The sequence below is a fragment of the Mytilus californianus genome, unplaced genomic scaffold (assembly GCF_021869535.1).
Source record: "Mytilus californianus isolate M0D057914Y unplaced genomic scaffold, xbMytCali1.0.p SCAF_1, whole genome shotgun sequence".
NCBI classification, from domain to species: domain Eukaryota; kingdom Metazoa; phylum Mollusca; class Bivalvia; order Mytilida; family Mytilidae; genus Mytilus; species Mytilus californianus.
In genome coordinates this window covers 134,166,614-134,179,035 of record NW_026262581.1, presented here as the reverse complement: position 1 = coordinate 134,179,035, position 12,422 = coordinate 134,166,614, and the positions used below count along the sequence as shown (strand labels likewise).

Here is a 12,422-nt window from a genome sequence, read left to right as displayed (position 1 = left end):
AACAGTTCTAATGATACAGGTATAACCAAATCTTTATGTATATACATTAGTCCAGCTTTAGATTTGACTGAATACCCATTATTGATGCAGTGAAACCTGGTACAGGTATATTTGATCTACATGGGAAAGGTAATTTTGGTGAAAAAGGTTAAAAATCTATCCAAGCTTTCCTATTTTTCAATTAAGGTCAATGTCCATCTATTTCATAAATACTTTGTAAGTGTATTATAAAATAAGGAACTGTAAATTATAAGCTGTGGCAATACTTTTAATTGGAAGCAAGTTGAGTGTTCCAATTATATTTTTTGTTGTACTTTTCGATGCTTACATTTTGATGGATTTGGAGTTGACCAAATAATCCTAAATTTACATCAATTTTAGAATAACACACAATTAGCAGTTTAAAACAAACAGTGTGAAATAAAAAAAAAATAGAAATAGGAAAGTAATGTGAATAGCTTTTCGAGAAACTTACATGATACATAGATGAAACACTTTCTGATGAACTTATATGATACATAGATATAGTTCTGACCTTTTACCCTTGAAAGCTAGAAGAACTTCTTTTTTAGCTTGCTAGTTAGTATGTCTTTAAAGGTGAATAAGCTTTTTAATAAATGTGTTTTATTTTTGCATGATGTAAAATTCATGAAAATTTGACAGTAAAATGTTATAATTTAATGAATAGATCGAGTTATATTTCATATTTGAATTTTTATTCTCAAAATGATATTTAGTGTATTTTATGACAAATCACAATTTATTTTATTTCAATCTTTTGCTTGTTTTCCTTTTCTTTTCTTTTTTTTCTTTTCTTACATTTACTCTTTGTGGTCAATCATAGCTTCATTTATTTTAGAAGAGGTTAACAGTAACTATAAGAGTAACCTCAAAGGTAAATATTTTTATGATTTATCTAAAAACAGCAGCATCTTGTATGTATTGCCAGATATTTAACTGTTATTCCATTCAATATTTCAGGATTTAGGAAAGTATGGACTGTTGTTTTACAATTCATTGTTTATGATTGTTCCAATCAGCATATTAGCTTTCTCTATGGGAGAAATAGATAAGGTAATTACTTTACTTTATTTTATCATTTTACCAGTCAGCATTGTAACCTACAAACATGGGGAAATATAATCTTCTCTCAGTACTCTGTGACAAAGAGAATTCCCTTTCATTTAACTAGTCTTTGGTTGTTAACAGTAAAAAATGTCAATAATAAAATTTGATCGATGTTTTTTCCGAGCCCTAATCTAAAATTTTAGCCTTTGCATTAAGACTTGAATTGATTTGCTGAATATTTGTTATATAAGTATAAGTAACAAATATACATTTCTGTTTCCAGTAATTCACTTTAATTTTTTTATCATGAATTATATAAAATTTTGAAATGATGTTAAGTTGCATGATTTCCACTTTTTGCTGTTCCCTTGTTATAAAACTTGAGTAAATAACCAAATTTGAATTTTCCTGACTTTGAACATCATTTAATTAAATCATAATAATGGATACTACTAACTGAAGCTGAGCTTCATTATGACCATTATGTTGTTATACCCCACGCAACGAGTTGCGGAGGGTATAATGTTTTTGACCCGTCCGTCCGTCTGTCTGTTCGTCCGTCAGTCCGTGAGTCCTGTTTCTTGTCATCGCAACTCCTCTCAAACCACACAACAGAATTTCACGAAACCTTTTTAGATAATAAGGACATACTATGTAGTTGTGCATATCGACAGGAAATTACGATTCAATTCTTTTTCTAGGAGTTACGCCCCTTTGAACTTATTTACTTTAATGTACTACTGCAACAGTTTGTCATCGCAACTCTTCTCAAACCACACGACAGAATTTCATGAAACCTTTTCAGATAATAAGGACATACTACGTAGATGTGCATATCGACAGGAAATTACAATTCAATTTTTTCCAGGAGTTACTCCCTTTGAACTTATTTGCCCAATATACTACTGCAACCTTTTGTCATCGCAACTCCTCTCAAACCACACAACAGAATTTCATGAAACCTTTTCAGATAATAAGGACATACTACGTAGATGTGCATATCGACAGGAAATTACGATTCAATTTTTTTTCCAGGAGTTACGCCCCTTTGAACTTATTTGCCCAATATACTACTGCAACCTTTTGTCATTGCAACTCCTCTCAAACCACACAACAGAATTTCATGAAACCTTTTCAGATAATAAGGACATACTACGTAGATGTGCATATCGACAGGAAATTACGATTCAATTTTTTTTCCAGGAGTTACGCCCCTTTGAACTTATTTGCCCAATATACTATTGCAACCTTTTGTCATCGCAACTCCTCTGAAACCACACAACATAATTTCATGAAACTTTGTAGATAATAAGGACATACTATGTACATGTGCATATTGACAGGAAATTATGATTCAATTTTTTTTTCTTATACAATTTTTTTTTCTTACACTTATTTTATTTCTCCAATGACAATGTGGGGACGTGGGGTATGTGAGCGCGCTCACTAAGGTTCTTTCATTCAATGAGAACTTAAAATTTCTTCTAAAAGATATCCATCACTCATTGATTAATTTACCTGAGTAAAAAAATTATCTTCTTGATAAAAGAAAATAAATGTTTCAACTCACAAAACTGCATGTGATGTTGTATATTCAATATCAATAATATATTTTCAATCTGTTCAATATAAAGACTGATTTAATCATAAAAAGTTGATTTCTGTGTAAAAGATTCGTTTGGTTCACAATAATTATACCCCACGCAACGAGTTGCGGAGGGTATAATGTTTTTGACCCGTCCGTCCGTCAGTCCGTCAGTCCTGTTTCTTGTCATCTCAACTCCTCTCAAACCACACAACAGAATTTCACGAAACCTTTTTAGATAATAAGGACATACTATGTAGTTGTGCATATCGACAGGAAATTGCGATTCAATTTTTTTTCTAGGAGTTACGCCCCTTTTAACTTATTGGCTTCAATGTACTACTGCAACAGTTTGTCATCGTAACTCCTCTGATACCACTCAACAGAATTTCATGAAACCTTTTAGATAATAAGGACATACTATGTAGATGTGCATATTGACAGGAAATTACGGTTCAATTTTTTTTCAAGGAGTTACACCCCTTTGAACTTCTTTGCTTCAATTTACTACTGCAACAGTTTGTCATCGCAACTCCTCTGATACCACACAACAGAATTTCATGAAACCTATTTAGATAATAAGGACATACTATGTAGATGTGCATATCGACAGGAAATTACGGTTCAATTTTTTTCTAGGAGTTACGCCCCTTTGAACTTATTTGCTTCAATATACTACTGCAACAGTTTGTCATCGCAACTCCTCTGATACCACACAACAGAATTTCATGAAACCTTTTTAGATAATAAGGACATACTATGTAGATTTGCATATGGACAGGAAATTACGGTTCAATTTTTTTTCTAGGAGTTACGCCCCTTTGAACTTATTTGCTTCAATGTACTTCTGCAACAGTTTGTCATCGCAACTCCTCTGATACCACACAACAGAATTTCATGAAACTTTGTAGATAATAAGGACATACTATGTAGATGTGCATATCGACAGGAAATTATGATTCAATTTTTTTTCTAGGAGTTACGCCCCTTTGAACTTATTTGCTTCAATGTACTTATGCAACAGTTTGTCATCGCAACTCCTCTGAAACCACACAACATAATTTCATAAAACTTTGTAGATAATAAGGACATACTATGTACATGTGCATATTGACAGGAAATTATGATTCAATTTTTTTTTCTTATACAATTTTTTTTTCTTACACATATTTTATTTCTCCAATGACAATGTGGGGACGTGGGGTATGTGAGCGCGCTCACTAAGGTTCTTTAATTTTTCCAATTTATGAATGGTTAAGTTTGCCTTACTTTGTCATCTGTTACTGGAAGTTAGCAACTATAGGTCACTGTACAGCTTGCAACAATGAAAAAACCCATACCACATAGTAAGCTAAAAAAATTTTGCCTTAGTTGTCTGTTACATGAAAGCATTCATATCCATCAACACATTCTTTTTTTTTAAATTTTGAATTAGAATAAAATGTGAACGATTAAAGAAGATAATCATTCAAACCACAAACTTGTATTTGACTATATTTCAGGCAATGAAGTTTGAGGATTGGCTGACCTTTGGATTTTTGACCCAATTCTTGTTGTCATGTTTTATGGGATTTATACTGAATTACTCAATAGTCTTGTGCACTCAACATAATTCTGCTCTAACAACTAACATTGTGGGAGTCCTTAAGGTAAGTGTATTAATAACTTATTACAGAAAAAGTTTCATACCCTGCCAACTTATATTAAAAAAAGGGTCACCTCAGAAAAAGGAATAGCTTCAAACTTTAGATGGCTTACTCTGTACAAACATGACATTGTTTGCAAAGTATTCTGATTTTGGAACATTATTGATTCGAATGTTCTTGGAATGGCCAAGAAAAAATTTAATGGAGGTTAAGACCGTGTTCTTAGAATTCTTATGGATTAAAGACTATCACATAAACATTTAGACATAATGGAAGATAGTATAATAGAGTGATGGACAGGAGAAAACTATAGGGGGTAATAATAAGATAGTATAATAGAGTGATGGACAGGAGAAAACTATAGGGGGTAATAATAAGATAGTATAATAGAGTGATGGACAGGAGAAAACTATAGGGGGTAATAATAAGATAGTATGATAGAGTGATGGACAGGAGAAAACTATAGGGGGTAATAATAAGATAGTATAATAGAGTGATGGACAGGAGAAAACTATAGGGGGTAATAATAAGATAGTATAATAGAGTGATGGACAGGAGAAAAGTATAGGGGGTAATAATAAGATAGTATAATAGAGTGATGGACAGGAGAAAACTATAGGGGGTAATAATAAGATAGTATAATAGAGTGATGGACAGGAGAAAACTATAGGGGGTAATAATAAGATAGTATAATAGAGTGATGGACAGGAGAAAACTATAGGGGGTAATAATAAGATAGTATGATAGAGTGATGGACAGGAGAAAACTATAGGGGGTAATAATAAGATAGTATGATAGAGTGATGGACAGGAGAAAACTATAGGGGGTAATATTAAGATAGTATAATAGAGTGATGGACAGGAGAAAACTATAGGGGGTAATAATAAGATAGTATAATAGAGTGATGGACAGGAGAAAACTATAGGGGGTAATAATAAGATAGTATAAATAGAGTGATGGACAGGAGAAAACTATAGGGGGTAATAATAAGATAGTATAATAGAGTGATGGACAGGAGAAAACTATAGGGGGTAATAATAAGATAGTATGATAGAGTGATGGACAGGAGAAAACTATAGGGGGTAATAATAAGATAGTATAATAGAGTGATGGACAGGAGAAAACTATAGGGGGTAATAATAAGATAGTATAAATAGAGTGATGGACAGGAGAAAACTATAGGGGGTAATAATAAGATAGTATAATAGAGTGATGGACAGGAGAAAACTATAGGGGGTAATAATAAGATAGTATAATAGAGTGATGGACAGGAGAAAACTATAGGGGGTAATAATAAGATAGTATAATAGAGTGATGGACAGGAGAAAACTATAGGGGGTAATAATAAGATAGTATGATAGAGTGATGGACAGGAGAAAACTATAGGGGGTAATAATAAGATAGTATGATAGAGTGATGGACAGGAGAAAACTATAGGGGGTAATAATAAGATAGTATGATAGAGTGATGGACAGGAGAAAACTATTGGGGGTAATTATAAGATAGTATAATAGAGTGATGGACAGGAGAAAACTATAGGGGGTAATTATAAGATATTATAATAGAGTGATGGACAGGAGAAAACTATAGGGGGTAATAATAAGATAGTATAATAGAGTGATGGACAGGAGAAAACTATAGGGGGTAATAATAAGATAGTATAACAGAGTGATGGACAGGAGAAAACTATAGGGGGTAATAATAAGATAGTATAATAGAGTGATGGATAGGAGAAAACTATAGGGGGTAATAATGGGAAGTAACCAGTAATATATTCTATATATACCTTTCTTTAATAAATAAAGTTATTTGAAGTTAAAGTACTGTAGTTTATCCAGTGGAAAATAGGTTTTCACTACCTCAAGTCTGAAGTAAATTCCAAGTGACGTTTTAGAAGGAATTTCTTATTGCATGTAGGAGGAAGGTGGTAAGATGATCAAACCAATCCCCCATACATTTTCTTCTTAAAAAATAAGAATTATTTGTGTTTTTCAGAACTTGTTTGTCACATATATTGGAATGTTTCTTGGCGGAGATTATAATTTTAGTTGGATTAATTTTACTGGCATTAACATAAGGTAAGTTAAACAGGTATAATTTGTGTACTCGGTTGTCCTTGGGGATTTTTTATGTGTCAGAATGCATGACATAAAGATGATAATCCAGTGTCAAAGGGGTAAACTATTTGTGTAAGCTTTATATTTGAAAAAGAAGACATGGATAGTTCATATCTTGTATACAGAGGCCTTATGTTCTGAAGTTTCACTCCGGCATATGTCTGTTGCCCTTGACCTCATTTTCAGAGTTCAGCCACTGATTGAAAAAACTGTTTGTTTATCATGGGGTTGTTTTTCATTTATTATACATTATAGGACAAATTTATTTGGTATATAGAGTTATTGTAAGATATTTATGTCAGTCAGACAGTGTTCACCTAACAATGACCTCATTATATGGATCAGTGATCAACATTACGTTTTTCATGGTTAGGTCCATTTCTAAGATATTAAAAGCAATATGTCATTGTATTTGGTGTATGGAATGGTCATAAGGTGTCCACATATCAGGGATCATCTGACCTTTACCTCAATGTAATGGTTCATAGATCAACATTAAGTTCCTGGTTAGGGCTATTTTTATGCCCCCGCTGCAGCGGAGGGGCAATTAAGTTTTACCCTTGTCCATATGTATGTCCGTATGTCTGTCCATATGTCTTTACGTCCTAAAATTAGTTAACTTTCTCTAACTTTAGTTTGCCTCTACCAAATGTTTAGAAACTTATACAGAATGCTGATTACCACCAAACACAGATCAAATTTTAATTAAGGTGGCGTCACTTTTACTGTTCTTGAGTTATGTCCGTTTATAAGTGGTAAAATTGCTAAATTTGCTCTTTCCACTTTAATTAGTTAGCCTCAACCAAATGTTATGAAACTTATATACAATGTTTATTACCACCAAACACAGATCAAGGTCGAATTTGGGTGGCTTCACTTTCTTTGATCTCAATTTATGTCCCTTTATAAATTGAAAAATTGCTAAATTTGCTGTTTCTGCACCCTAACCAGGGACCGCGCTGGGCTTCGCTAATGTTGCAAATTGCGATTTTTTATATCTGGCGAAAAAATACGGCTGCTGGCAATATTTCTGGCACCAACATTTTCCCATGTCAAAATTTTCATTTCTTGACTGTAACAGTAGTATTATCGATCGTAAATTGGTAAAAGTAAAAAAATAAATAGTAAGAAATTTTACCTGGCGACAAGTTTATGACTTTGTTTACGATCCAAAGCTAATCAACAGTTACAACAGGCTTCATAATCTGTTGTTACAGGTAATCTGCTTATCTGATGGATCATTTATGATCATCAACATTAATTCATTCAAATAGAATCGGTCGGTTGGCAATTGTCATTTCGTATTGAAGAAATTCATATGGCAGCACAATTTTCAACGTTTACCGTAGTTTCACGATTAAAACGTAATTGACAGACAGACGAAAACCATAATAAACTTGTTAAAAAAAATTGTTTTACTTGCATTCTGCAAAAAAAATGGTAAATTCAGACGTAATTTGTCTTTGCCTGCCCTCAATTTTGATACGAAAATAAGAAAACCAGCCGCCATTGATCATAGTCACTTCTACTGTGTATAATCATCCTACAGTGCATAAGAAATTTATATTGAACATGGTTTCAATATTGGTAGAGGAAATCAAGACTCTCGCTGGCTTTAAAGTTGGCTCCAAGATTTCAAAACTGCAACAAATTATAGCAGCTGGCGATTTTTTCTGGCTCCAACTTTTTTGGAGCCAGAGCAGTCCCTGCCTATCTTTAGTTTCCCTCAACCAAATGTTATGAAACTCATACACAATGCTTATTACCACCAAACACAGATCAACTCAAACTTTGGTGGCATCACTTTTGCAGTTCTTGAGTTATGTCCCTTTGTAAGTTGAAAAAATGCAGAATTTGCCGGTTTTCTACAAGTGGGGGCATCTGTGTCCCATGGACACATTCTTCATTTATTAAAGATACTATTGGTATTAGGTCAACTATATTTGGTGTATGGAATGATGTCCTAGTTGGCACTGTTCATCTAACATCAAACTCGTTTTCATGGATCATTGGTCAATGTTAGGTTGTCTTAGTTCAAATAATTTCTCAGCAATAGGTCAGCTATATTTGGTGTATGAAAAAATTGTAAGGTGTGCATGTCTGTCTGGCAGGCTTCATCTGACCTTAACCTCATTTTCATGGATCATTGATAATGTTAGTTTATGTGATACCTGTAATAAAACCTTATTTTTAGGACTTTAAATTCAATCATGATTATTAAAGCAGGTGAGACATTTCAGCTTTTTCACTCTTATAACTTTTAATTACTGATAAAAAGATATGATAACAAAATTTGATGATTCAGTTCTGTTTTTTTTATGCATAGGACCAATTTTTATCCAGACTAATGGTTGCTTTATTAACATGTGTATTAATTTCTATATTAAAAATAATATTGTCAGCAACCTTTTGTCATTATTTCTTGTGGAATATTTATGAAAAAGTTAAAAGAACCAACAAATTTTGTTGATGAGTAATTGCCCTTTAGCAGATGTGCAACAGTGGGTGACATAGGAACATAGTTATAAATAGACTACTGTATATATCTTGTACTGATAAGTTTCTTTTTGTTTCAGTGTATTAGGCAGTCTGATTTACAGTTATGTGACTTTTAGAAAGATAGACAAATCAAAAGAAATCATTGTTGAAAAACCAGAGATAGAACAGAAATCACCAGCTACTGTATAACATAAAAAGTGGGATTCAAAGGTCAATGTATGAGATACAAATAACTGTTATATGCAATAAATCCTATGCATAAAGAAGGCTATAATGACTGTGTATTATAATGTGGGATTATTTTTTAAAGAAGTTAAGATGCTTCTTAGTGTATAGTTTAAAGGCCAAGGGTTAAAAATCATGTTTGTGAAGATAATTTATTGTTAAATTTACAAGGTAATTCATTTTTAAATGAAGTTGTGACGATATTGCAAAAAAAAAATATATGCTATGCTTTATACTTTTAAGACTTTTATTCGTTTTGTTTTTGTTGAAATAATGTGCAGTTTATTTATGAAAACATGCACAAGTATTGTTAAGATTTTGACAGTTTTCTATAATTTTGTTTTTGTTTTTGTTATGCAACATTTGATTTTTATATTCACCAGAGAAAAATGAGTGTATGGTCTTATTTGTAACAGTGTAAACAGTCAAATATTCTTAGCCTGCCAAAATTCAAAAGCATTAAATGATATGCAATGTCAGCCCCAGAATTTGAAGGTGCACAGCATAATAATTAGCAAACTGTTTTGTATACAGAATGATTATCTCCTGGAATACATATCCATTATTGTCAGTGGGCATGTGCAATAGACAGAAAAGTTTATTTTCATTTTTGCATAGCTATTGAATTTTGTATTTGGACACATTTATTTAATTTAATTTTTATGTAAAAGTAAATTTGGCATGAGATTATCAATTGAGATTTATTTCATTTGTACAATGTTTGATTAACTTATATTTTACTTGAGCTATGTCATTTTAGCTTTGAGCAAAAACATGTCATATCACTGACAGAATCGCACAAGTACCACCGAGAACAATTGATTTACAAAATAGGGACTGTATCAGTATTTCAGTCAACTTTGAAACACTTGACCTTTTGTTATATGAGGGAAGAGTTAAATATTTTCACTTTTAAGGGGAAAATGTAAGCTATAATTTGACTGTGTATTGTTAAAGCATTCTCCATAATTATTTTGTTGTTGTTGCTATTTCAGTGAAAAAATATACCTACTGTTTAGATTTATTCCTCACCAATTTTTCTCAAATACAACCCAGGAGCTTATGCAATGTATATTAGTTTGTTTTGAAAGTGTTCTACAATCCATGTAGGACTTGGAAGTTTTGAAGGTGGGTCCAAGTTAATGAAAAACTGCCTTAATATTGAATCTCAATGTGTTTTTTCCTGTAACATATTTTTCACGAATTGTATTTTAGTAATTTTAGTTTGTTCAGTATTCTTCAAATCTGTGAAACATAGATAGGGATATTAGAAATCCAGTGTGTTCTCAATTAGCATTAATTTAACAATCATGTTGATATATATACATATATTGATAACAAATATTTTAGTATACTATTTTTTAATTTTTTGTTATGCTGTTAATTATTTATTTTTATATAATAAATTTTGTGGGAACTCAGAATGTGTTAATTTTATACTATTCTTCAGTTCTGCATAAGTATTGGTTAATTAAAATAGTGTATTTACTTGAGTCATTCTGTTTTGTATACTGGTGTGGTTAGTTAAGTTCAGTCATTCTGTTTTGTATACGGGTGTGGTTAGTTAAGTTCAGTCATTCTGTTTTGTATATGGTGTGGTTAGTTAAATTCAGTCATTCTGTTTTGTATACTGGTGTGGTTAGTTAAGTTCAGTCATTCTGTTTTGTATACTGGTGTGGTTAGTTAAGTTGAGTCATTCTGTTTTGTATACTGGTGTGGTTAGTTAAGTTGAGTCATTCTGTTTTGTATACTGGTGTGGTTAGTTAAGTTCAGTCATTCTGTTTTGTATACTGGTGTGGTTAGTTAAGTTCGGTCATTCTGTTTTGTATACTGGTGTGGTTAGTTAAGTTCGGTCATTCTGTTTTGTATACTGGTGTGGTTAGTTAAGTTCAGTCATTCTGTTTTGTATACTGGTGTGGTTAGTTAAGTTCGGTCATTCTGTTTGGTATACTGGTGTGGTTAGTTAAGTTGAGTCATTCTGTTTTGTATACTGGTGTGGTTAGTTAAGTTCAGTCATTCTGTTTTGTAAACTGGTGTGGTTAGTTTAGTTCAGTCACTCTGTTTTGTATACGGGTGTGGTTAGTTAAGTTCAGTCATTCTGTTTTGTATACGGGTGTGGTTAGTTAAGTTCAGTCATTCTGTTTTGTATACGGGTGTGGTTAGTTAAGTTCAGTCATTTTGTTTTGTATACCGGTGTGGTTAGTTAAGTTCAGTCACTCTGTTTTGTATACGGGTGTGGTTAGTTAAGTTCAGTCATTCTGTTTTGTATACTGGTGTGGTTAGTTAAGTTCAGTCATTCTGTTTTGTATACTGGTGTGGTTAGTTAAGTTCAGTACCTATTTTTTTTATAAAAATAAGGAGATGTGGTATGATTAACAATGAGACAACTATCCACCCAAGTTAAAATGAAGTGGACTATTTTTTGTATACTTGTGTGAATTTTTTTGTGGTTTATTTATATCAATCACTCTATGTTTGGTATATTGGTTTATTTATGCCATGGTGGTCAAGTTTGTTACCATAAGCAAAGTAATGATTTCATTTAAGAAGACTAGGAGCAAGTATCAATTGAACAGGAGGCACTAATTGCAGCAGGTCCAGGGGGCAAAGCCCTCCCCCACAGAAACGGTTTTCAGCATTAATAGATGCAAAATTTGCGAACCATAAAATTTACTGGTCATTTTATCATGATAATATGTACAGATCTGAAAGTACTCACAGTAACTGAAAGCTAGTTCATTAATTGATTGATTGATTGTTGTTCCCTTTTTGTACAGTGGCAAGTATTTCATGTATGTTCAGGACGAAAAACAATTTTACAATAAATACAATAGGTAGGTCCTGTAATAGGAGCCATCCTGGAAGAAGATCGGGAAATTTGGAAAGCCAATTGAAACCGAGGGTATTTTGGAAAGGAACAGAAATTTTGCCTTGCAGCAGGCCACCTACAGACCCCTCAAAGAGTTGTTGCAAGGTCTCTTAACGTGCAGAGAGCTTGACATTCTCTCTACATGAGGCATCGGATTTAACATCCCCATTCTGACCACAGCCAAACGAACACCCCACTTTGTCAACGGTTTACTGCCAGTCAGATGAAGACCAAATTGGAAAGCTAGTTGAAAGCCAATTACAATTAATAAAAAAAATCATGTATCTAAGAATAAAATGTCGGAGTATTGAGGTTAATTCAACAATTTGTTGATAGGAGTGAACTGATCTGAATCAAAGTTCTAGTTTTTAGTACCTATGTATAAGGTTGAATATAATGTACATAAAATTCTA

At 32.5% G+C, this 12,422-nt stretch overlaps 1 protein-coding gene across 2 annotated transcripts in view; it reads left to right on the top strand.

Annotated features, from left to right (window-relative positions):
• The window catches only part of LOC127735335 (UDP-N-acetylglucosamine/UDP-glucose/GDP-mannose transporter-like), a 29,637-nt gene extending 19,073 nt beyond the window's left edge, over positions 1-10,564 (top strand). For both annotated transcript variants that reach the window (XM_052245495.1, XM_052245504.1), the window contains exons 8-11: positions 982-1,074; positions 4,156-4,302; positions 6,295-6,377; positions 8,993-10,564. In XM_052245495.1, coding sequence (XP_052101455.1) covers positions 982-1,074; positions 4,156-4,302; positions 6,295-6,377; positions 8,993-9,104 — 435 coding nt within the window. In that variant the 3' untranslated portion in view covers positions 9,105-10,564. The remainder of the gene's footprint in view (positions 1-981; positions 1,075-4,155; positions 4,303-6,294; positions 6,378-8,992) is intronic.
• Positions 10,565-12,422: the final 1,858 nt, after the last annotated feature.